Source organism: Aphidius gifuensis, linkage group LG6, assembly GCF_014905175.1.
Source record: "Aphidius gifuensis isolate YNYX2018 linkage group LG6, ASM1490517v1, whole genome shotgun sequence".
In the NCBI taxonomy this organism is placed as follows: Eukaryota; Metazoa; Arthropoda; class Insecta; order Hymenoptera; family Braconidae; genus Aphidius; species Aphidius gifuensis.
Window position 1 is genome coordinate 2,437,044 of NC_057793.1, and position 24,963 is coordinate 2,462,006.

At 23.2% G+C, this 24,963-nt stretch overlaps 3 protein-coding genes across 10 annotated transcripts; 2 read left to right on the plus strand and 1 right to left on the minus strand.

The window, feature by feature from the left end:
• The first annotated feature begins 558 nt into the window (after positions 1 to 558).
• Positions 559 to 11,967, plus strand: LOC122858790 (rho-type GTPase-activating protein 2-like). 3 transcript variants are annotated; one of them, XM_044161933.1, is made up of 4 exons: positions 559 to 1,172; positions 1,252 to 4,205; positions 7,630 to 8,629; positions 8,717 to 11,967. In XM_044161933.1, exons 2-4 carry the CDS (start codon positions 1,293 to 1,295, stop codon positions 9,307 to 9,309), a joined length of 4,506 nt encoding a protein of 1,501 aa, XP_044017868.1. In that variant the 5' UTR covers positions 559 to 1,172; positions 1,252 to 1,292; the 3' UTR covers positions 9,310 to 11,967. The 3 variants fall into 3 exon arrangements, with proteins under 3 accessions (XP_044017868.1, XP_044017869.1, XP_044017870.1); XM_044161934.1 differs by having other exon boundaries at positions 559 to 694; XM_044161935.1 differs by having other exon boundaries at positions 559 to 918; positions 8,717 to 9,351.
• Positions 11,968 to 15,624: 3,657 nt separating this feature from the next.
• Positions 15,625 to 17,514, plus strand: LOC122858792 (nuclear RNA export factor 1-like). Its single transcript, XM_044161943.1, has one exon. It carries the CDS (start codon positions 15,879 to 15,881, stop codon positions 17,472 to 17,474), a length of 1,596 nt encoding a protein of 531 aa, XP_044017878.1. The 5' UTR covers positions 15,625 to 15,878; the 3' UTR covers positions 17,475 to 17,514.
• Positions 16,139 to 24,827, minus strand: LOC122858791 (integrator complex subunit 1). 6 transcript variants are annotated; one of them, XM_044161938.1, is made up of 5 exons: positions 24,594 to 24,827; positions 24,127 to 24,369; positions 17,834 to 24,064; positions 17,630 to 17,754; positions 16,139 to 16,176 (listed from the first exon to the last, which is right to left on the minus strand). In XM_044161938.1, exons 2-4 carry the CDS (start codon positions 24,323 to 24,325, stop codon positions 17,639 to 17,641), a joined length of 6,546 nt encoding a protein of 2,181 aa, XP_044017873.1. In that variant the 5' UTR covers positions 24,326 to 24,369; positions 24,594 to 24,827; the 3' UTR covers positions 16,139 to 16,176; positions 17,630 to 17,638. The 6 variants fall into 6 exon arrangements, with proteins under 6 accessions (XP_044017873.1, XP_044017874.1, XP_044017877.1 ...); XM_044161939.1 differs by lacking the exon at positions 16,139 to 16,176 and having other exon boundaries at positions 17,591 to 17,754; positions 24,127 to 24,364; XM_044161942.1 differs by lacking the exon at positions 16,139 to 16,176 and having other exon boundaries at positions 17,591 to 17,754; positions 17,834 to 24,058.
• Positions 24,828 to 24,963: the final 136 nt, after the last annotated feature.

The window sequence follows — 24,963 nt, forward strand, 5'->3', positions numbered from 1 at the left end:
TTCATAATAATTCATACAAAAATTATTTTAAACTTTAAGAGTTATAATATCAAGAAAACTGTCACAGCTTTGTTGTGTCTATTTTTTTTTTCTTTTACATTTTTTAAGAGGTCACTAAAAATGAGCCCAAGCAAGCCCAAGTAACCTGGATACTCCAAATAAATAATAAACAAAAAAATAGTTCACTAAAAATAGAGGTCATATTTTTTTCTAAGCAACCCAAATTTAGCAGAAAAAGAAAATTAAAAATAACATTTATTAATTCAAATGTTAATGTTCATAACTTGGCCTTGTGATAATTTTTGATGATTAAATTATCCAATTGTTCATCAATAATTATTTAAACTCTTCTTGTCATATAATATTACCTCCTCCCAATTTTAATCAAGAACTCACAGGTCTGTTGATGATGATGATCATGATAATTACCTGCTGTTGACTGTTGTCATGCGCAGTCTCATCATTTTTATTATAAATAAAAAATAAAAATAAAAAATACATGTAAACATGTATTTGTGTGACGTCACTTAAATTGACAATTTACAATGTACATACACAGTGCATACAAACAAAATACTGTATACACCTGCAACAATTGGGATTGGTCACACACGATGTTGCTGTCAGTTTTGTTAACGTATGGACGTTAACAATTATTACGTACAAATTAATAATCAACAATACAAGGACACATGTAATTTATTAAACAATTTACATTATTTTACAAGTATTATTATAATTTTATTAATTACTATTGTGTTGATTAATTATCAAGTTAAATATTGTCATAAAAAAAAAAAATTCTTTGACATTTTTTTTTTTTTTTTTTTAGAATATTTAATTTTCATAATAAACATAATATTTGACAATAGTTTTTTTTAATGATTGTTATAACCTCAAAAATTGAGGATGTCATTTGTGAGTGTATTTGTGTTGTGTTTGTAAATAGCCTAGTTTATTATCTATTTGTTTTTTTAAATCTTTTGTGTATTTACTCAAAAATATATTTTTTATAAAATTAATTGGATTAATTTGTGGGTCATTGTGATTTAATTGAGTGCAAAATTATTTAAACAATTGTGTCATAAACAAATTACAAATTTACTTTTTTTTTTTCAAGTAATTTGCTTGCTTGTTTATATTTTTTTAAACAAAAATAAATAAATAACAAAGTAATATATTTTTATGATTTTATTTCTAAGCTAGTATTTATAGTTTTTTATTAATATTTTTTATATTTAATTTTGACAGTGATAAATTATTGACACTCCAAAGATGTAAGACAATTCATAATGAGTACACAAGATTCACAAGAGCACTCATTGGTAAAAGTGCTATTTGATTTTCAATATAAAACAAATGAAGGACGTGAAATATCAATTAAAAAAAATGAACGTCTTGTGTTATTACAAAAAACAAATATTGATTGGTGGCAAGTATTTCGTACACATGAACAACGTTCATTTTATGTACCAGCAACATATGTACGTGAAATATCAATATTGTCTAGAAAAAATTCAGAAGAAGAACGTGATAATACCACAATGGATCCATCAGAAGGACCAATATATAAAAATATGCCAAAAGAAACAACAAGTGCCATTAAAAATGTTAAAAAATGGCTTGCTGGTGCAATGGAATGCACTCAAGATGCATCAAAATCACATGAATCATATGATGATTATAAAAAATATAATGCAATTGATTATCAAACAAGAGCTGAATTAAAAGTTGGATTAGCAGCAATTAAATCAAAATCACTTGAAAGAGATATGAAAAATACAAAAATTAATTTACAATGTGATAATGAAATAATTAATGAACAATTACCATTAAATAATAATCCATCAACATCAACAACAAAGTTTGATCATACAGCTAAAGTTGATATACCAACATTACAAGATAATAATTTTCGTAAAGAATTAGAAAATTCACTTGATCGTAGAAATCAACGTAAATTATCAACAAGTAAAAATGATTATGATAAAATAATACAAGAAAATCGTGATATTGATACTAAAACAAAATTATTAAAAACACGTATACGTACAGTATCATCACGTTCAGATGATTCACAAATTGACAGTGATATTGATGATAAATTTGAAATAAAAAAATTAAATACATCATTACATGATGAATTAAAAGATAAATTAAGTCCATCAAATTCAAAAAGAAATAGTAGAAGTTTAGATTTTGAAATTAAAAAATTTAGTCAAAGAAATGAAAGAAGTCCATCACCAAAACCAGTATATGGACGTCAATTAACAATTGCTGGTAGTAATATTAATGATGAAAATATTGATAATAATATAAAAGCTGGTAATAAAATATTATATGATAAAAGAAGTACATGGGCTGTTGAAGAATTAATGACTGAATTAACACAAATGTGTAAAGAACGTGTTGTAACAAATAAAACAAAAAATATATCAAATCTTAAATCAATTGAAATTAAACCAACAACATTTGATCCACATGATGAATTAACACGTGAATTACATGAAATGAATTTACAAAGATCTGGTGGTAATACACCACAAATTGAAAATCGTACAATTGAAACAACATCATCATCACCATCAACATCAAATAATATATCAAAAATATCAATTAATCAAAGTGATAAATTACGTATTGAAAAAATAATATTACATAAAGAAGATGAACAACAAAAATTATCACCAACAAATAAATTTACATTTACATTTAAAAATAATGATATTCCATCATCATCAACAACTACATCAACATCAACATCATCAACAACAACAACAACAACAACACTATCATCACCACAAATAAAACCATTAAAATCACCAAAATCACCAAAAATACTAGACGAATACAATGAAGCAAATATATTAAATGATTCCCCTACATCACCAAATGACTCACTAGATAATACTCATTTGTTATCAGCTGAAAATGATAAAATAAGTCGGATTAATAATTTTATTAAACAAGAATTAAATCCAATTCATGAAACTCCATCATATTCAAATATAAAATTATCTGAACAAGTTAAATTACGTACAAAATTAAAAATGAAAAATGATGAAACACAAAGTGAATTAAAATTAACACCATCATTAGAAAAATTAGCAAGTGAAATAAAATTTATACCATCTAAAAAAACAACAAATGACACTGATGAAATTAATAAAAATAAGGTTAAAATTAATAATAATAATTATACATTAATAAATAGTTCTAATTTTAATCTTGATAATGATAAAAATCATGAAAATGATAATAATAATAATGATACATTTGATGATAGTGGTATTGTTGATGAAAGTATTACTATAATTGATAATAATGATGATAAAAAATGTGAAAATAATTATTTAAAATTTAAAAAAAAATTTTTTCATACTGGAAGTTTTAAAACAAAAAGAGAAGGTAAATATTTTTATAAAAATAAAGATTTTAATGATGATTATGATGATGATGATGGATGGAAAAATTGTTTAAAAAGAACAACAACAATGCATTGTACAACTGTTCCTGAATCATCAAGACGACATAAACGTTTTGATAATATAAAATATACAAATAAATTAAAACGAAAAAGTCGTAGTTTAAGTGATTTAAATTTATTTGATGATGTGGATGATGATGATGATGATGCTGATGAAGATGATGATAATTTAAATGAGGAAAATTTATCTGAATATGATAATTGTGGTATAAAAATTAATCATCGTCGTCCTGTACCATTACCAAGAAAATTAATACCATCATTTGTTGATAAAAATAAAAATGATAAATTAAAAAATTTTGATTATCATACTGATGAAGATATTTGGATTGCTAGAGATGATATTTATCCATCAAAATCATCAACAGCTGTTGGTTTTAAATCATTACTTAGTCCATCAGATAGTGGCTCTGATAATTGTTTACAATCAAAAGAATTATTAAATGACCATAATGATGATATTGATAAAAAAGCGAAAAATAAAAAAATGATTAGAGAAAGTTTTTCTGATGAACTTGTGTTGAGTTCAAATGCTAGCTCTGAAGCATTACAAAGTCAATCAGAATCTGAAATAACACCTGCATCACAACAAAGTCCAGTTGATATTAAAACTCCAATAGAAGGATATGAATATGATATTGAACTACCACCAGGATGGATACAAAAATATGATTCACAATTGGAGCAAATGTCTTATTTCAATAAACAAGGAGACAGGGTAAGTTTTTATTAAATATTTATATTAATTTTTAATTATATTATATTTTTAACTTGACATTATACAATTGAATAAATCCGTGGGGAAAAATAATCAACAACAAGGTCATTTATTTCAATGCTAATAATTTAATTTAATTATTATCATTATTATATATTGTTTTTTTTTTTTTTATTCAAATACAATTTAACTTGATTATAATGAAGAAAAAAATAATAATAAATAAATAACAGAATAAAAAATAAATAAATTATCATTGAAAAAAAATTAAAATAAACAAATTTATATATTATTTTAAATAAATATTAAACTCACTGCAATTATTTTATCAACGGATGTAATGTAACTATGACCAGTTTTATTTATTATTTCACATTTACAAAACTAAATTTAGAAAATACATTAGAGATTCGTATTCATAATGAGAGAGTTGTTGGAATGTCAACGACAAAACATATGTCGACCAAACACACACACCATCCGATATCTCTAATTATTTTTTTTATCATCTCTATTCATGTCTATTTTACCCACAATAAAAAAATTGACAAAAAAAAAAGAAACAAACTACTACTAATTTATGGTACAATCTCTCATGGATATAATTAACAAAAATAAAAATGACATCATCAATTTGGATAAAATATAATTTTAAATATACATTTATGATGAAATGAGTGGAAAAAATGAAACAAGTAATGTGTCTCGGGTCATCAATAATCATTGACCCCATCACAATTGAAGCTATTCGTCATTCATAAAAAATAAAAATTGTCGATGATTGTATTAATGCAAGTAATTACTATGCCAAAGATTAATTAATGAAACAAAAAAAATTGCAAGAAATATATATAAATAAAATAAAATGATAAATAAATAAACATCCTGGATATATAATTACATGGAATTAATTAAATTAGTCATGTAGATTAATGTTGATTGACAAGAAAAAAAAATTAAAATTAAAAAAAAAAAAATTAAGTGCACTATTCGGTGATTAATGTGCATGAAAAATAAATTTGTTGAATACTGGGGGTCCCTCATAATAACGTACAAGAGATTCCTCTGTTGTACTGCACCCGCACAACACCATTACCATCATCATGATGATGATCATCATGTAAGAAATATCTCTCACGTATGAACAGTCTGGTTACTTTGCTTTTCACTTTTATATGACCATCCAATTCTATCATCATTCTTAATTTTCCTGCGTATGTAGTTGTATTTAATTTTGTAAATACATTGGTACTTTGAAATTTTGTGTGTTGCGTATGTATTAGAGGGCTACTTGATTCTTTTTTTTTTTTTTTTTGTTTATTATTATTCTGTTACTTTATTTTATTTATTTTTTTTTATTTCACTTTGAGACCTTCTATTCGTGAATCACATGTGCAACCGTCTCTTGAGTGGAAGCATTGAGCTTCTCAGTCTGGATATTTTAACTCAGTTTTGTTACGTTAATTCGAGACGGTGGAGCATAACTATTTGGATTACTTATCAGACTGTCGAGTAAATGACTTGTTAAATTATTTTTTATGTTTTATATTTTTTCTACACAAAATTGGGTTCAGTGACATAAACTGAAGTAAATTAGTATTGTGGTTTTATTTTTAATTGTTAATAATGATTAATTTTTATTCATCAATAAATGATAATTAAAAAAAAAATAATCAACACAAATTTTCTTGATTCAATAATACAATGTTATTCGAAAATGAATTGGATAAAATATAAAATTTATTCAAAGTCTAAAATTAATTTTTAAGTGTTTCAATATAAAGTTAAAAAAAAAAAAAACCATCTAAATCCAACAAGAGCTTTATCTTAAAATAAAAATAAATAATATTATTTATTATCACTTGAATGATTTATTAAAATGGATGAAGAAATTTTTTTAATGGAAGAAAAAAGTATATTGTCATTAAAATCAAATATAATTGATAATAATACAAATACGCTATCAAATTTTTCAAAAGCTCGTGTACCAAGCTACAGTTGGTTGCCATTAAATTTACGTCAAAAAATTGATGAAAGTTGTGAAAATATAATATCAAGACAAGGCTATCCAGTTGTTGATTGGCTACGTCAAATTCGTTTAAGTTGTGATTCACTTGAATCAAGTAAAACAACAAAAATTAATCGAAATAATAACGACGATGATGATGATGATGATTTATCAATAATTGAAAGTATCAAAACATCTAAAAAATTAAATGATTATTTTGAAAATGATAGTTTAATGGACACTGATAATGTTGATTCAATAACATCAGAAATAATCCCTGACAATTTACAATTACCAATTGACAATAAAATAAATTATTCAACGTCTGTTGAAATTTATCATGATACAGATAATAAAAATAATAATTCAATTAAAATTAATAAAGATATTAAATTTTTCAAGTCTGACAATGATGAATTTACATGTTACAGTGAAATAAATTTAACTGGTAGTGATATGAGTTTAAATAATTTTAGTACAACTTGGTCATTCAGTCAATCAACTATGCCAATGAAAAATATTGTATGTTGTGTTGACTTGATACAAGATGAAAATGGATTTTATAAAATAACAGAAAATGAAAATTTAAATTCCAACAAAAAACATCAATTAGATAATGATAAAAAATTTTTTTTCGATAACTTTCATGATGTTGAATATGTTGATGATGATAGTAAGGCATTAAAATTATGTCAAATATATTTAGAAGAATCAAAGCTATCAAATAATAATATTGAAACATTGAGTAATGTATCAAGTGATAATTCTTGTGGTACAATATCAAAAATATTTAAAAATGTATTTGATAATAATAGAGATACAGAGTATGATTCTTTTGATGATGATACAAGTTCATTTGTTATAAATAATACTGAAAATAATTATGATGATAATAATTATATTATTTGGAATCCAGCGTTTAATGATTATCAAGATAATGAAAGTGTTAAAGAATTTGTTACATCAAGTGAAGGATTATATGTATCTTGTGATAATATTGATGATAATTTAAATATTGAAAATGAAACAATATCAAAAATTTGTGATTCTGATTATAAATCATTTGAATCGGGTAGTTTAAATTCACAAAAATGGTTATTAGACGTTGAAGATTTTTATTATGATGATGATGAAAATGAAGAAATTATTTCTGAATATCGCAAGAGAAAAGGATCTGTTTCGAGTGATATTTTAATGTGGAAAAAAGATTTATTTAATCAGGATTTTAATGATGAAGATGATTTTCGACAGGTGATGTCAGGTTTTAATTTTAAATTTAGGTTTTTCATTATAAAAAACAAAACCATAATAATTTTTTTTTTTACAATTAAATTTCTTTTCCCTTTTTAAATTTATAAGTCAAGTTTTAAAAATGGTCTTTTAATAATTTGTTTTTTTATCTTTTATCTTTTTCAGTGGTTTTCATCACACGATGCTGAAGGAAAAATATATTTTTTTGAAGAAAATAGCAATGAATCATTTTGGGTACTTCCAACAAAATCCAAAGATCAACTTGTTCCAACAAAACCGTCCACAAAAACAAATAGATTATCATCATCATCACCAAAGTTTATTCCACCACCATCAATAAATACAACTAAAACAAAAATTAATTCATCAAATACATATACAAACACATCACCATCACCATCATCATCATCATCACTTCAACAAACATCAAATATATCAAGTCCAATTTTACATTATGAAAATTTACAACAAAAAAAATTAACAGCATCAACAACTACAACAATTACTGAATGGCCTCAATTGTCATTTGATGGAAATATGAAAATAATAAAAGAAGGACAAATAAATAGAACAAAAATAACTGAAAATGGAAAAAAATTACGTAAAAATTGGAGTACATCACATGCTGTATTGACTGAATTATTTTTATTATTTTTTAAAGATTCTAAAACATTTTCAACAATGATTAAAAGTGGACAATGTCAAACAGCTAAACCTGATATATCTGTTGATTTAAATGGTGCTAGAATTGAATTAGGTGATCGTGCAAGTAGTAGAAAAAATGTTTATATTATTAGTACTGTATTGGGTCTTCAAGTTTTAATACAAAGTGATAATACATTACAATCAAATGAATGGTATCAAGATATTGATACAGTTATTAAAAAATTACCATCACAAACAAAAACACTTGTTGATTATGATGGTATTAGAAAAATAAGTAATAGTAAATTGGATAAACAACAAAGTGAAATAAATCAAGATGATAGTAAAAAGGATAACAATAAAGTATCAAGATCAAGATCAATGAAAATTAAAAGATTAGATGATTCAATTGAAGATCTTCCAAGTGTCAATGAAAAAATTAAAATAAAAGCTAAATTAAGAAGATTTTTTTTACGTAGACCATCTGTTGAATCATTGGTTAAAGATGGAATTTATAAAAGTAATATAAATCGTTTTTTTAATTGTTATTTTTATATAAATTGATAAATAAATTTTTATTGTTATTTTGTTTTTTCTTTGCTTTTAGATGAACCAGCTTTTGGCTCTTCTCTTCAAGATGTATGTCCAAATTCATCACCACGTATTCCTGCATTTGTCAAAAGATGTATTGAAGTATTAGAAAGTAATGAGGATAATATGAAAACAGATGGTTTATATCGTGCAAGTGGTAATTTAAGTCAAATACAAAAAATACGTTTACAAATTGATCAAGATAAGCTAAATGTATTATCACAAGAAGAAGATGTACATGTATTAACTGGTGCATTAAAATTATTTTTTCGTGAATTAAAAGAACCATTAATACCATCATGTTTTTTTAAAGAAGCACTTAATGCAAGTATGTTAAAAAAACATACAACAAAAGTACAATGTTTTAGAGATATTATTAAATTATTTCCATCACCAAATTATGATACATTACAATATTTATTAAAACATTTACTTAAAGTAACAACTTATCAAGAATTTAATAGAATGCATATACCAAATCTTGCTATTGTTTTTGGACCAACATTAATGTGGCCAGCTGAGGAGAGTCCAAATATGGCACTTGATTTGATGCAACAAAATTTAGTTATTGAATGCCTTTTGTCAGAGTACAATAAGATATTCAAATAATAAATAAATATTCAAAATAGTATTCATTTTTAATTATAATTATTATTTTTAATGTGTTTATTCATTATTCACATTTATTTATTAAATATCAATTATTAAATATCCATTCCGATATTATAAAAATAATAAAAATGACAATTATTTAAAAAACAAATATATATATTTATTAAAAATATATTTTTCGATATAAAAAAAAATAAAACATTTAAGTCTGTTAGAAAAAAATAATAATAATGAATTTATTGAGGGCAAATATCTCGGTAATTAATTAAAATATTTTCATGCATAATTTATTTTTGAAATTAATTTAAAAAGAAAAAAATGTTATTTAAAATATATTTATTGGTAGATTCAATTATTTTTTTAATTTTTATTTACGAGATTAATTAATACAAATTATTATTGCTAATGAATAATCCAAAAATAATAAAAATCACAAAAAAAAAAAAATAAAAAAAAATGCACAAATAATATAAATAATTATTATTTTTAAAATGTTGATAAAAATTTTAATTTTTATAATCAATTTAATGTAATTTATGTAAATATTCAGTTTATTTTTATCAATATTGAATTACATCAAATATTGCAGTCAAGTATTTTTTTTTTTTCATTTTTATTTTGACACAATATTCATCGATCGAAAGTAGTTTCGACAATCTAAATAATTAAAACAAGACCAAGTTATAAAAAACAAATTATTGACATTATTTTCAATTACTTGGTCTGTAGTTACATTCCTTGTATTAATCTACTGTCAATACTATCCTCTGATAATTATTAATTAAAATATTCAGTCACACTAATTTAACATATTTAATTATTATTGAAATAATCATAAATATATAATTTTATTTTATATATAAAAATGAAAAATTTATCATCATTTAAACCAAAATATTTAAGCCAAAATACAAACAATTTTACTTGGTTTATCAAAGCTTGAAAAATAATTAAAATAAATGTTATTTGTTAGTGCCAATATAGCTATTTGTTTACTGAGTATTTTAAAAATAAATAATGCTAGTTGACATTTAAATAATTATTCAAAACTTTATGCTAATGTTTCATCTTGTTTTAGAAATTAATTTTTTTTTTAAATTATATTTATCAAGTTATTAGAAATTAATCTGCAAAGTTTTTTTATATTTTTTTCTTTTGAAATATTTAAATGTCGATGTTTAAATATATTTGTTATTTTTATTAGAAAATATATATATATATTATGTAATTATGATAGAGTCAAATGATGAAAAATTAAAACTACATGAAAAAAAAAAATATATTATATTTAAAAAATATTAAAGGGCGATAACAGTATTGTTATGTAAAAATATGTTTATTTGTCTCGATAAATGTATTTCGAGAAGAAGACTTTATGGAAGTGTTTCGAAGTGTGAGGTATATTTATTTTTTTATATGATTGTAATGATGATTTAACATGAAGAAGTGTATATTAACGAGAAAGACAAAAAATATATATAAAAAAACCAACAAATTAGAAAAAAATTATGAAAAATAAAAAAAAAAAAAATTAGTTTGGCTGTTAAAAATTACGTAAAACTTGAATCAGTTAAAGTTTTAATAAATATATTGACATAAATAATAATGAATAAATATTTAAAAATTACTATTTTGCTTATTTAAATAATTAAAAAATATTTTTAGAAAAAAGTAATGACAAATTGTTAAAAAAATAAAAAAAATTGATTTATATTATTTACAAATATTTTAATATTTAATTTTCATTTATATTATCTTTAAAAAATTATTATATTTATCTGTCAAATTCTTCCATGTATTGCTGATATTTAATAGAATTAAAAGTCACTATTTTTTTTTTTCAACTTTTACTATCAATAATAGAGTTTGACAAATAATTTCGTCTGTAATTTGAAAAAAAAAACACAATGCCAAGCACGTAATGAAAAATAAGTGTGATAAATTATTTGGTTATTTATTATAGATGAATTATCTTTCTAAAAAAATAAAACTATGTGTAAATTAATAATAAAAACTCCAATACATTTGTGGATTAGAGTTAAGAGACTGTCATACTGTTAAAAAAAAATTTAATTATATTATTTTAATTAATAAACTTGTCACAAATAATAAATTCAACAATTGTCATGACCTATTTGTAGCTTCCAATATAGCTGAATATTAAAATCAAATTGATTCATAAATAATTAAAAATATAATAAATATTACTTGTTAAATGCGTGCATGAAAGAATCAAAAATATAAATCTATATTCACATAAAAAAAAAAAAAGTCTATTTAAAATTATTCGTGTCAAACAATCACATTTTATAAACAAAAAAAAATATATTTATTTATTTATTTTTAAATAGAATAAATTTAAAAATCATTAAAAGAAAATATATTTTCTGTTTGACATTAAATAATATTTTTTGTAAAATTTTTATTTAATAATATTCTATATGAAATATTATTTTTATTGTTCATTTATAGAAATTATAAGTATGTTTATTATGAATTTTATTTAAATAATTATATTCAATTATTATTATTGTATTTTTATTGCACATATTAAGTGGATGCAGTTAATGTATAATAAATTATATGTATTGTTATTGCATCTTTAAACACTGAGTTGAGTATATGTATTAATAAAAAATAAAAAAAAAACAGAAATTAACACAGTCTATTTAATTTTCTTTTAGTAAATTGATGTGTTCAATCATCGGTATTTGTGACCTAAAAATACCATCACTATTTTTAGATATAAAATATAAATATTAAATCAAAACTGAAATATCAATTAACTATCTAAATTTAAATTTTTATTTTGAATATAAAAATTTAAAAAAAAAACGGGATATATGTTGTGATTGGCTTTGATATTTGACTTAATTTTTTTATTCAATTATTTTTTAATAATAATAATAATTCGGAAGTTTGAAAATAATATACTAAAAATTGAAAATAAATTACTTTTAGAATTATTTTCTCAGTTTTTTATTTTGCTATTTTTGATCAATTAAAAAAGGATCAATTTGTTCAATGAAAATTTTATTAATTACATTTTTTATTTTTTAAAATTCAAAACTAAATAGTAAATTTAATTATTAATTAAATATAATAAGTTTAAATTAAATAAGTATTGAATGATCAAGTGTAAATAATCTGTATGCCAAAAAACCACCAGAATCATTTGAACCACGATGATAAAGTCCAATACCATTGAGTGGTGATGGTTCTGCATTTAGTGTAACATTCTGTCCATCAAACCAAGGAACAACAGATTGTCCAGCATCTCTTTTAGGACTTGATACTTGCAATTCAACATAGCTATTAATTTTATCATCACTTGATTTATTTTCTTGATTTATTTTATTTGGTGGCATTTCACCAATGATTTTTTTAAATCTAAAAAAAAAAAATTATCAATATATTTTGTTTATAAATTTTAAAAATAACACTTACAAATGATTTTGATTATTTTCTAAATAATAACTGCCATTTTTTTCAATTTTTCCATTATCAAAATTTATATTTTTACATTTTATAACAAGTCCTATATGATTTTTATTATTTTTATCTTTTTTCAACTTTAATCCAACTCCTGAAAAATAAATTATTGATTAGCTATTTGAATATTAACTTATGAGTAGAAAAAAAAATTTCAATTACCAGTAACAACATGAGATTTTTCCTCACAATGTAAATCATCTAAATTAAATTTTTTAACATCATTTCCAATAACAATATAATCTTGATAAACTTTTGTATCTTTTTCCAAGTTGTCTTTAATTTTTGATTTATCTAAAAGTGAAATTTTTTTCCATTTAACAGTATTATTGTTTATCCAACCACCTGGCAATAATTCAGCCTGCTCAATTTGTGTATAAATAATTTTATCAATTTTCACAAACCTAACACCAACAACAATTCTAAAAAAAAAATTAAACAATTTATTTAAAGTTAAAATTTATATTCAATATATTTTTAAAAAAGTATTTACTTACTTATTCTTATGAAAATTTGAATTTACAAATTGGGAAGAAATTATAAATGTACTTTTATGAGAAAGAAATGTATTTTCTGTACACGTACAAATACAATTTTCATCATAACTCCAAAGTCTTGAAAATTCAAAAATATATATTGTACAAATTTATAAAAAATTTTAAATATAATATTTTACTTACGATTTTTTATTTTGAATTGTAAAATTTAATGGTTTAACACAATCATCAACATTTCCACAGTAATTTTCTCCATAAATATTATTTTGAGATACTTGAAAATTTTTTGGAAAATTATCTTCACTGAAAGCCATCCATTCAAGTCTCCGATAATTCTTTTCAGCCTTTTTTTTTTTTGTCAAACAAATTAATCATTAATAAATAAACAGTTTGGAAATATGAAATTGTTGTTTGAATAAAAATTAAAAAAAATATATTTACACCACTGCAGTGAATCATGCTTCCTACAGGATAACACTCACTGGCATATCCTTCACACAAAATTTCATCAGTTGCATTTGAAATTTCCCATAGAAAATTTTTGATTGTACGACATTGATGATGCCCACCTAATCTTCGTGAATTAACAAGAAAAGGCTGAAAAACTCTCTCTAATTCGATGAAATTTACATCTAAAAATAAAAAAATAAATCAACATAAATTCAAATGATAATTAATTTAATTTAATTTTAAATACCTCGTTCAAATTTAATTGGATCATTATTTTCTATTTTTTTATCAGCACTTGCTACCATAATTTTCATTATTTCATGATAAATTTTTATATCCTTTGTTACACTATCAAGTAATAAAAGTGATTTTTTATAAACTTCATCATCAGTTATGCCTAAAGAAAAATTGATTAATATTAAAAATTGATCATTGATATTTAATTTACAAAAAAACCTACTCGAATTAACTGCATTTTTATGATAAAAATGAAAAACATCTAATGAAAATTTTTCAAGTTCTGTATGTGTAAAATTTACATATGCTTCTAAATATAAAAATTGAGAAACACTGTGACCTTCACCGTCTTTTTTCGATTGAACCCACTGATAAAAAAAAAAAAAAATTATCAAATATATTTTTAATTCTTTTTAACATTTTTTTCTCTTTTACAATACCTCGTGAATATTTTTTGTTAATTTTGTTGTATCAACAGCAGAATCAGCTCCAAAGAATTGTCTTTTTAAATGAATCATTTTATGTTGTATTTCTTTAATTAGATTTTGTTGGTATTCTGTCAAATTATACTTCCATTTATTTGGCACTTTTTCGTAAATATCAATACTAGAAAATGCAGCTTCTAGAGATTGATATAATTCATCTTTATATAATTCGATTTGCTTATTTGTAGCTTGAGAAGATGGTCGTTCCACGACATCAAAACCATCAGAAATAATAACTGCAAGATTATCCAAATTATTTAAATTTGGATATTTATAGAAACTTTTTTTTTTTGGTTGTTGAATAAATGATACTGCAATTGTTATGGATGAAAAAATTAATAAAAATTTCAGTAATCCAATCATTTTAAAATTAAATAACAATCACTCGTTTATTTGTTATTTTATTTTATTTTTTATTTTTATTTGAATATGTTACTACTTTAACATGAGATCCAAGTGTGAAATAAAAGCTTCCTTTTACTAGGTAGTTATACCCAGTCACAGTTGATACTAATAAATTATTTTTTTAAATGTATACGTGTCTATTTGAATATTATAATAGACATTGGATATTTTTTTTTCTATTAAATTTTATCTTATCATTAAAAATATATATCCTCGGGTGATATTATTATATTTTTAAACAAATAATTGATAAGATTTTTTAATGACAGTTTCGTTAAATATAAAAAAATGTAAAAATAAAAATTTATGACACCAAAAACACTTTGAGTAAGTTTTAAATTTTTAACGATATATTTGTTCAGTCGACTGAAAAATTAAAAACCATTATTAAAAATTAATTACAAAAAAAAAGATGATCATTTTTTTTATGATTTTAGCAATTATCGTGGCTATCAAATAAAATTATTTCAAATTTTGAAATACCATTTTTTTTTTTTTGCTTTTCGTCAAAAATAAAAAATCATTTTTATTTTTTTTATTGTTAAATTTATAATAAAAAATTAATTTACATAATAAAGTTGATAATATTTAATTTTTATAAATTATTTTATTTATTTTTTTTGATAATTATAATTTAATAATATTTAAAGCTCAATTTTGCCACGATAAGCGCTGATTGTCATGCGCAGTCTCAATGTTTATACAAATTTGATAAATAAAAATAACAAAAAAAAAAAAATAACAAAAACACAAGTCAATCTTAAAATTTAAATTGTTATCAAGTGTAAAATATATTCATCATCTCAATAAACATTCAATTACAACGTCAAGTATTTTTTTATATTCATCAATAAAGTTATCAAAGCCAAAAAAATAAAAATATCAAAAAATTAGAATTACCTAACCCACAAACGTACAAAAAAGTGTTATCAAATAATAAATGTGTAAATAAACAATAATTAAAACATTGATAGACAAATAAAAAAAATAATCATTTAAAATGTTGAAAAGTCAAGTAATTTCAACATGGGAACCACTTCGTTTGACTCATTTAAAACCATCATTAAATAGCAACGAATTAATACTAGCATCACGTCAAGATGTTTATCATAAATTCATAATATATCAAGCAAATGATTGTGATCCATATGATTTATTAAACTCAATAATCACAACATGTAGTCCAGAAGTTATGTTACCAATGAATTTCGATATTGATATATCAGGAAAAGGCACATTCATAACAAAATGTAGTGTTGCTGCAATTGAATCATTTGTACGTCAAGGTTTATTGATATCTATAACAACAACAAATCAAATATTTAAAATAGATATTGTACTTGGTTTTATGAGTATAAATGATCTTCAATATAATCAACATCAAATAATAAATAATATATTTGGTTATCGTTGGGATCATTCAAAAAAAATATTAAATTTACAAAATTTTCATAATGATGAAAAATTAAAAAATTTATATTGTCCATTATCAATAATACCAATATTTATATATATTATAAAATGTTTTAAATCACGTCAACGTGATAATAAATTACCAATACGTGAACTTAATTTAAAAAATAATAAATTTACAAATTTTATAATACATGAAAAATTATTTAATTATACATTAACAAAATTAGATTTAAGTCATAATAATATTGTTAATATTGAGCTATTACGTTATTTTAGTGAATTTAAAATAACTGAATTATGGCTTGATGGTAATCCATTATGTTTATTATATAAAAATTCAACTGATTACATTGAAAATGTTAAAAAAATATTTCCATTCTTACAAAAGCTAGATGGTGTTATTATTGATGTTGAACGTAAAAATATTATACCATTAACACAACAATTTTATTTATCAGATAATACTAAAATTAATTTAATTAAACAATTTGTACAGCATTATTTTACAATGTTTGATCAAAAAGATCGTATTATATTGAATGGAATTTATGATAAAGATGCTATGTTTTCAATAACAATTGGTCACATATCAAATCCAAAACATCGTCAACTAATTAAAATAATGTCTATCAATAGAAATTTATTAAAAGTTGTTGATTATTCTAGATTTCATAAATATTTATTACGTGGTCCAGATAGTATTGTCAATACATTACGTAAATTACCATCAACACATCATGATTTTAAAAGCTATTCAATTGATATTTTACATCAGACAAATAAACAAATTGCTATGGTTATTCAAGGATCATTTTATTTTCGTGAATTTGCAATACCATTATCATTTAATCGTACATTTATTATTACTGAAAGAATTGATAATGAATATTGTATTGTCAATGATCAATATCATATTTATAATTTTGATTCAACAACAATTAATCATGTTGATAATAAACAAATATTATCTTGTATACCAAAATTTGTACCAACTCTATTGGGTGAAAGTGAAAAAGATGATTTAATTAAATATCTAAGTAATGTCACAACAATGAATGAAAATTATAGTTGTAAATTATTAAATAAATATCAATGGGATTTGAGAGGAGCAATATCAGCATTTATAAAATCATATTCATCAAATGATATTCCAACTGAGGCATTTAGAAATTTTAAATAATTATATTCTATTTTTTTGTTTTTCTTTTTAATTTAATTTAATTATTAATATTCTATGTACATAAATTTTTGTTTTATTTCGAAATAAAATAATAATATTAGTATGAGTTTATTATAATAAGTATTTGTTAATTGTTTTTTTTTTTTTTTAATTACCAATTTATTTTAACATCCTCTTTGTGTATTTAAAATTGCAAGACTTTTGTGGATACAAGGAATAGTATTGACATTTGAATTAACACCAAGTTCAAATATTTTTTGCAATAATGGTAATGCATATTCTGTAAATTAAAAATATTAATTAAAATAAATATAAATTAAAGAAAATTAAAATTAATAAATGAATAATTATTTTAATACCTTGCATGCATGCTATAACATCTGGTAATTTATCCAATGCAGTCATCAATACATCTGATCTTTGACTATCAAGACATCGTTGATAAGCTGCTAGTATATTTAAATTTGGTACTGGTTTATATTTAATTGCTCTTGCAATTAATGAATGAGCAAGTAATCTAATATTACCTTGTGGTGATATTAGCAAATCAGTTATATAATCAATAACAGATTCTAAAACATTTGGTTTTCTTGATGATAAATTATCAATTTCTTGTAGTGTTAAATATACATCTTCTCCTTGTAATTTACCAAGTGATGCTATTAAATTTGGCCAATGTTGTGGATATTTTGATTCATTTGTTATAATTTTTTGTTGTCCAATTAAAAATATATTTTCACCATTTGTACCTTCTTTTGGTCCTGGTATACTTGAAATTAAATTACGTAATGATGTTACTTTTGAGAAGAATTTTTGTATATCAATAAGTGAATGTATATTTTTATGAAGATATTTAAATGCATATTGTGCATTATGTAATACATATGATTGTAATAATGTTACAAATCTATTGATAAGTGTTAAAAATTGATTATTTTCTTTAACACGTCCATATTGACAAAAACATTGTAAATAATGATCCAATGTATTTTCAAATGCTTTACGATATTCATCATTAAATATATGTGGTTGTAAAATTTCAAGTAAACCCATTGTTTGTGTAAATACATTAAAATGATTACCAGATTTAAATTCATTATAATTAAAATGACATCTACCAATTAATGATAATGGTAACATTGATAATTGTCGTAATACTAAAATTGGATGTACTGCTGCTAATTTTCTAGCACATATTTCAAAATCTTGTGATTTAATTGACCATGCTTTTTGTCGTGGTATTGCAGCAAGACCAGTCAACAATGCATGACTCAAACAATCAAGTACAGAATTATTCCAATTATTAATATTTGCATTTGATAAAAATTTACGTGATTGTAATTGTGTTAAATAACATATGACTTTTGGAATTTTCATATACATATGTAGCAAATAATTATGTGCCATATTAGCTTTTATATTTATTAATTTATTATCATCAATATTATTATTACTATTAAATTTATTAATCATCATAATATCAGCAAGATATTTAACAACTTTTGATATTATTAATTCATCATTACCAATACAATGTTGTATTAAATCTAATCTTTGTTCCATTTGTCTTAGAGCAAAATTATTACCTTTTGTTTCATATATTATTACAGCTTCAGCAACTAAATAATTCATAACAGTTAATATTTGTGATTCACTTAATAATAATATATTTTCTGGTAAATAATGTTTTGGTGTAAATTTATCTCTACCTTGCCAAAGTTTTGGATTACATGTTAATGCCCATAAAAAATCTAATACAGCTGTTGGATCATAATTATCATCATATTTTAATAATAAATGTAACACACATTTATATAATGTTGTCCAACTAGCACGATGTGTTAATAATGTTAATAAATATGGACGACATTCATGTGTTTTAATTAATTTATCATTAATTTTAATATTAATCATTGTTTTACCAAATAATAACTTCATTTGTAAATTTGGACATATACCAATTAACTCTGGTTCAACTGATGCTAACCAATCAATTAATAAACCAGTTCTTGGTTTAACTAAATCATCATTACTATCTGATACTAATAATTTAACCATTGATTCAACTAATATATCATTTTTTTGTTCTTTTAAACATGTATCCAATAATTTTCTTCCAATATTTTCTAAATTTATTGAATCTGTATTTTCAAGTATCATACCAGGATCATTTGTATTACTATTATTATTTTTATTATTATATAATAATGTAATATTATTATTATTACTATTATTATTATTAATATTATTATTACTGTTATTTTTTTTGATAATAAATATATTCATAAAATCATGAATTATTGATAATACTGGTGCTTTAATATCACCAATTAATATTATTAAATTATGACACATTGAACGTGCTAAATCAATAATTTGTTTATATTTATTATTATCATTGTTTTTACTGTTGTTGTTGTTGGTGGTAGATGTTATTAATTTTATTGGATGTAATATTATTCTCATAAGTGTACATGAATATTGTGGTAAATTAATAATTGATGATAAAAATTGTTTAACTTGCATTGATGATAATATTGTACAAATATGTTGTATTGTTAAATAAACAGCACAATTAATATTATCTAATTTTTTTAAATCTTTAGCTAATGTTTTATGTAGTCTTTTAAATGCTTCTGTTTTTTGTATTGATGTAACATTTTCAATAAATAAACGATTAATAAGATGTGGTATATCTGTTTTAATTGAACATTGTATAACTGATTGTTTTTTAATCATTGCTGATTGTGGTATTGGTTGTTGTAATTTTTCACTTTTAATTTGTAATATATCTGGTAATGGTGGTTCTAATAATTCTAATTCACGTACAAATATTAAACCACCAGTAGCACCTCTACGATGTTGTACTTCAACTAATTGTGCCATATATGTTTTATCAAGTACAGCACCATCAACTGATGGACGATCAACATGTACAGCATGATCAAGTGTTTGTAATAATTTTGTCATTGATGTTACTGGTATACCAAATGATTGTATAAATAGAACTAATTGTTGTGATTTTAAATCACGTAATGCAGCATCAACAAGACGTGGTACATTACTTCTAATCATACGTAATTTAAGCCAATCTGGTATTAATAATGCTTCTTCAGATGTATCAACTAAAAATGCTTTTGGTGGTTCATTATTTTCTGGAAACCATATTTCTAATAAATCATTTGATAAACCATTATCATCATCATCTGTAACATCATATGTTAGCAATATAATCATAGCATGTACAACAAGTATATGCATTGTACATTCTTCACCAGTTTCCCATTGTACCAATATTTGATCTTGACTTTCTGACCATGTATAACCTTCACCACGTGGTAAACGTGCTTTTATTAAATAATTACAAAAAATTTGTTTTAAATATTGTAATGTTGTACGTGTTTGTAAACAATCATTTTCTGGTTCTGGTAATAATGCTGCTGTTATTGTACTACGTTCAACAACAAGTTGACTTATTTCATTAACAAGATCAGTTAACTCAGATAAATCATCATTTTTTGTATGTACAGATAAATATGATATATATGAACGTACTAACTCTGGATTATTTTCAACTTGACATGCATTTCTAAGTGCTGCTGATACTAATGATTTAATTGTTGTAAAATGTGGTATTGATGGTAATTTTTTATTTAACCATATTTCCGATTCAATATTACTATTAATATTTAATTTATTATCTTTATTATTATCATCATCATCATCGTCATCATCCTCATCATTATTAACATCATTTTTATTATCATTTTTACGACTAGCACTAGCACCACTAGTATCATCTACAAGTGGTATTAAATCAAGTACTAATTTTAAACCTGTTATTGCTTGTAAACGACTACCACTTTGTTGTGAACTTAATCTACGTAAAAAATATTCCAATACTTCAAATGGATGTTTTTGATCTTCATTTGGATCAGTTAATAATTTTTGTAAATGTTGTAATAGTTGTTGTTGTCTTGGTTGTTTATCAACAGCTTGTGCTGTTGTTGATAATAAAAATTCACATAAACATTGTACTGGTAATTGATTTAATGAACCTTCTGAATTTTTAACTAAATCAGCTAACCATGGCATACTTTGTGATGAACTTTGTTGTTGACGTTGTATAATATCAAGTAAAAAATCTGGTTCACGTGAACGACATAATAAATGACCAAGTCTAAGTGTTATATTTAAATTTTGTAATTGTTCAAGTAATAATTGTGGTGGACGTCTTGCAATACCAGTTGGATCCATATTTATTAATTGACTTAATAATAAACTATTTGTTTCTGATATTTGTACTTTTGTTGATGCTGCTGCTAAATGACTTTCATATTCAAGAATATCTTGTTTTTCTAATGTTTCAATTTGTAATTCTTTTGCTCTTTCAGCTTCAATTATTTCTGGTAATGCCATTGTTGGTGGTGGATATGAAAAATGATTTGTTATACACATTTCCATAAGTGTACGTAATATTGGATATTTTTTCCATCCAGCAGCACCAATTGTCAGTGGATTATGTGCAGCAAGTATCAATACAATAATCCAACTTTTCCAATATAAATTTGATATTGCAAGTGTTGGTGGTACATAACCAGATGGTATATTTATTGATGTTGGTGGTTGATAAACACATAAATTAAATATCAATTCAATCATTTCAATTTTATCAACTTTTAATGTTGGCAATAGCTCTGTTGCATTTTGTGCTGCTCTACGTATTAATTGATCAGCAACTTCTAATAATTCACCATGTCCAATACCATTTTCTTTTGGAAATCCCATCATTAATATACGCAATAATGTACTTTGTAATAATGGTACTTCAGATACACTACGCATATAAATACTACGTTCACTTTCTGGTGGCCAATTATCAATTTTATAATATTGATCAGATGATTCAAGAAACATTATTTTATGTAATGCATGGAGTAATGTTATTTTATTTATTCCATATATTGTTATTGTTTGTGGATTATTAAGCCATGATGTTGTTTCATATTGTATTGTTGATACAAGTGTTTGAAATTGATTAATAATATTTGTGTCTTTTTTATCACCACGTTGTACAAGATTTGATGTATCTTTTATTTGTGGTTTACCAAGAAGCATACATAAACATAATAAATCAATTATTGATGAAAATAAACGTTCTTTATAATCATACTCATTTATTAAATTGTATATTAATGGTCTATCAGCAATTAATGTTCTAGCAACTGTTAATAAATTCAAATCATGCTTACAAACACGTACAATATCACGAAAAAATGCTCTTAATGCACGTAAATAATCTTCTTTGTTGCCTAATAATAAATCTTGAAATATTTCAGCAAGTATTTTAGCTGATGCATCTGGTAATGATTGAAATATAACAGCTAACATTGCCATATTATTTTGATTTCTTGTATTTGATAATTGATTATATATTGTATGTTTCATCATTGCTGATAAATTTTCTGAATGTAAATTTATTAATTCTTTAATACCATTTAAATATAATGTAAATAATATTTTTGTATTAAAACGCATTTTAGCTAAATGTGATATAACTTCAACATCACGCATTGTATGAGTTGTTGAATTATAACAAATATATATTAATAATTCTTGTGCTGGTTTTGTTAGCTTTGGATTATGTAGCCATAATTCTAATTTTGTTATTGAAATACTACGTACATACGATAAACCACATGTTGTTGATAATAATTTTAAAAAATTTTTAGTTATTGTATCTTGTTGACGACGAGCCATTGGTTCTTTAATTGTATCACTCATTATTAATTCAATGCTATCACTACTATTTGAATATCTTGGAATAATATTATATTCAGATTTATCAATACCACCAGCACCACTTGAACCAGCTATAATTGATGTACCAGAATCATCATCACATTCCATTGCAATTGGACTATGACAATCACGTGATGGTACAACTGATGATGATGATGAAGATGCTAATGTTGTTGGTGTATCATTTTGTAATGCTGATTTTGGTGGATGTCTTGTATTAAATGCTGTCATAATATTATCAGTAAAACATTTACATTCATCATGATCAACCCAATTTCTATCACCAAGTGAATCTTCAATATATAATTTAATAAATACATCAGGCCAATTTTTTTTATCCTGATAACCATGCATTAATAAATTTGCAGCAAGTACTGATACAAGATTATTTGGATTTTTAGTTTTATATACAAATGATTGATCACGTTTTAATAGCGATGATAATGCATGAAGTATACAATCATTTGAAAATATTGATGGACGCATTTTAGCAAGTACCAAAAGACCATGATATAATAATGGATCTGGTTTCCAACGATAAGTTTTTAAATTTTTTATTGCACCACAAATAATACCAATAACTTTATCACCTTCATCATTATCACTAGCTTCAAGTACCATTGGTACAAGTTCCCATGGTTCACAATCACATGCAACAACTTCCCATGCTTCAGCACTTGACATTGGTGCTCGTTGTAGTGCACTTACTGGACCAGATAATTTTGGTTTTTTTATAGGTGGAGGATTTAATGATTGTGATGAACCACATTCTTTTTTTCTATCTGTAACTTGTAAGAAAAATTATTTAAATTAATAAATAACAATATTTAGGATTGAGATTTTTTATTACCTGTTGTTGTTGTTGATGATGATGATGATGAAGATGATGATAAACCAGTTTTTCCATGAATAACACCAGGACGTTTTAAATCTGTAGCATCATTTCTTGAATTTTTTGATCCACCAAGTACAAATAAATGATCACCAGGAACTGGTTGAGTTAATTTACTTTTAGATCCACGTATTATTCCTGGTTTTGTTCGCTCCATTTTTTAAAAAACTAATTCTAATTGACTTGGTAAATTTAACTATTCTGTCAATGAAAAAACAACATTAGATTATTTTTAATAATTAGCAAAATAAAGTTAAGTATAACTCAAAATTTAACCTTTAAATAATTTTTCAAATATTTGAAAAATATACACACTTTATTAATTAATTGACGAATTTATAAAAAACATATTTAAAAATAAAATTGATAATAAAAATTGTTTAAAAAAATAGCTATTTAATAAATAAAAAGTAATTAAAAATTACATTTTTTGGCTAGAATGTCCAGTCAGTGAGCATGTACACAATCCAACAAAAACAAAAAGTGTAAATAAAGACATATATAGTTTGATATTTTATAACTGTCTTCGTCACAAGACGAAAAGTCCCGAAGTAAGCCGAAATTATTTATTTACAATATTGAATTTGATCGCTCTCATATCGAAGTGCATCCAACAAAAGTCCACATAGAAAAGGAACACTTCCATGTTTTCTCCTTTCTCAGACCCGATGTTTTCCCTTCCAAAATCCAAATGAGAAAAAATTCGTAAAGAGTGGGTAAAATTGTACAAGTATTTCGTAATTTTCATTGGTCCATTTTCACATGACGTCAACGCCCATGTTGGTCGACATTTTG

What these genes read in the sequence shown, in the direction of transcription:
- LOC122858790 (XM_044161933.1), top strand. Translation starts at nt 1,293, where the DNA reads ATGAGTACACAAGATTCACAAGAGCACTCATTGGTAAAAGTGCTATTT. An exon ending in TCAATAAACAAGGAGACAGG is followed by an intron (nt 4,206 to 7,629) that starts GTAAGTTTTTAT and finishes TATCTTTTTCAG; the next exon opens with TGGTTTTCATCACACGATGC. An exon ending in TAAAGATGGAATTTATAAAA is followed by an intron (nt 8,630 to 8,716) that starts GTAATATAAATC and finishes CTTTGCTTTTAG; the next exon opens with ATGAACCAGCTTTTGGCTCT.
- LOC122858792 (XM_044161943.1), top strand. Translation starts at nt 15,879, where the DNA reads ATGTTGAAAAGTCAAGTAATTTCAACATGGGAACCACTTCGTTTGACT.
- LOC122858791 (XM_044161938.1), bottom strand. Translation starts at nt 24,325, where the DNA reads ATGGAGCGAACAAAACCAGGAATAATACGTGGATCTAAAAGTAAATTA. An exon ending in ATCATCAACAACAACAACAG is followed by an intron (nt 24,065 to 24,126) that starts GTAATAAAAAAT and finishes TTTTCTTACAAG; the next exon opens with TTACAGATAGAAAAAAAGAA. An exon ending in TGTTATAGCATGCATGCAAG is followed by an intron (nt 17,755 to 17,833) that starts GTATTAAAATAA and finishes TTTAATTTACAG; the next exon opens with AATATGCATTACCATTATTG.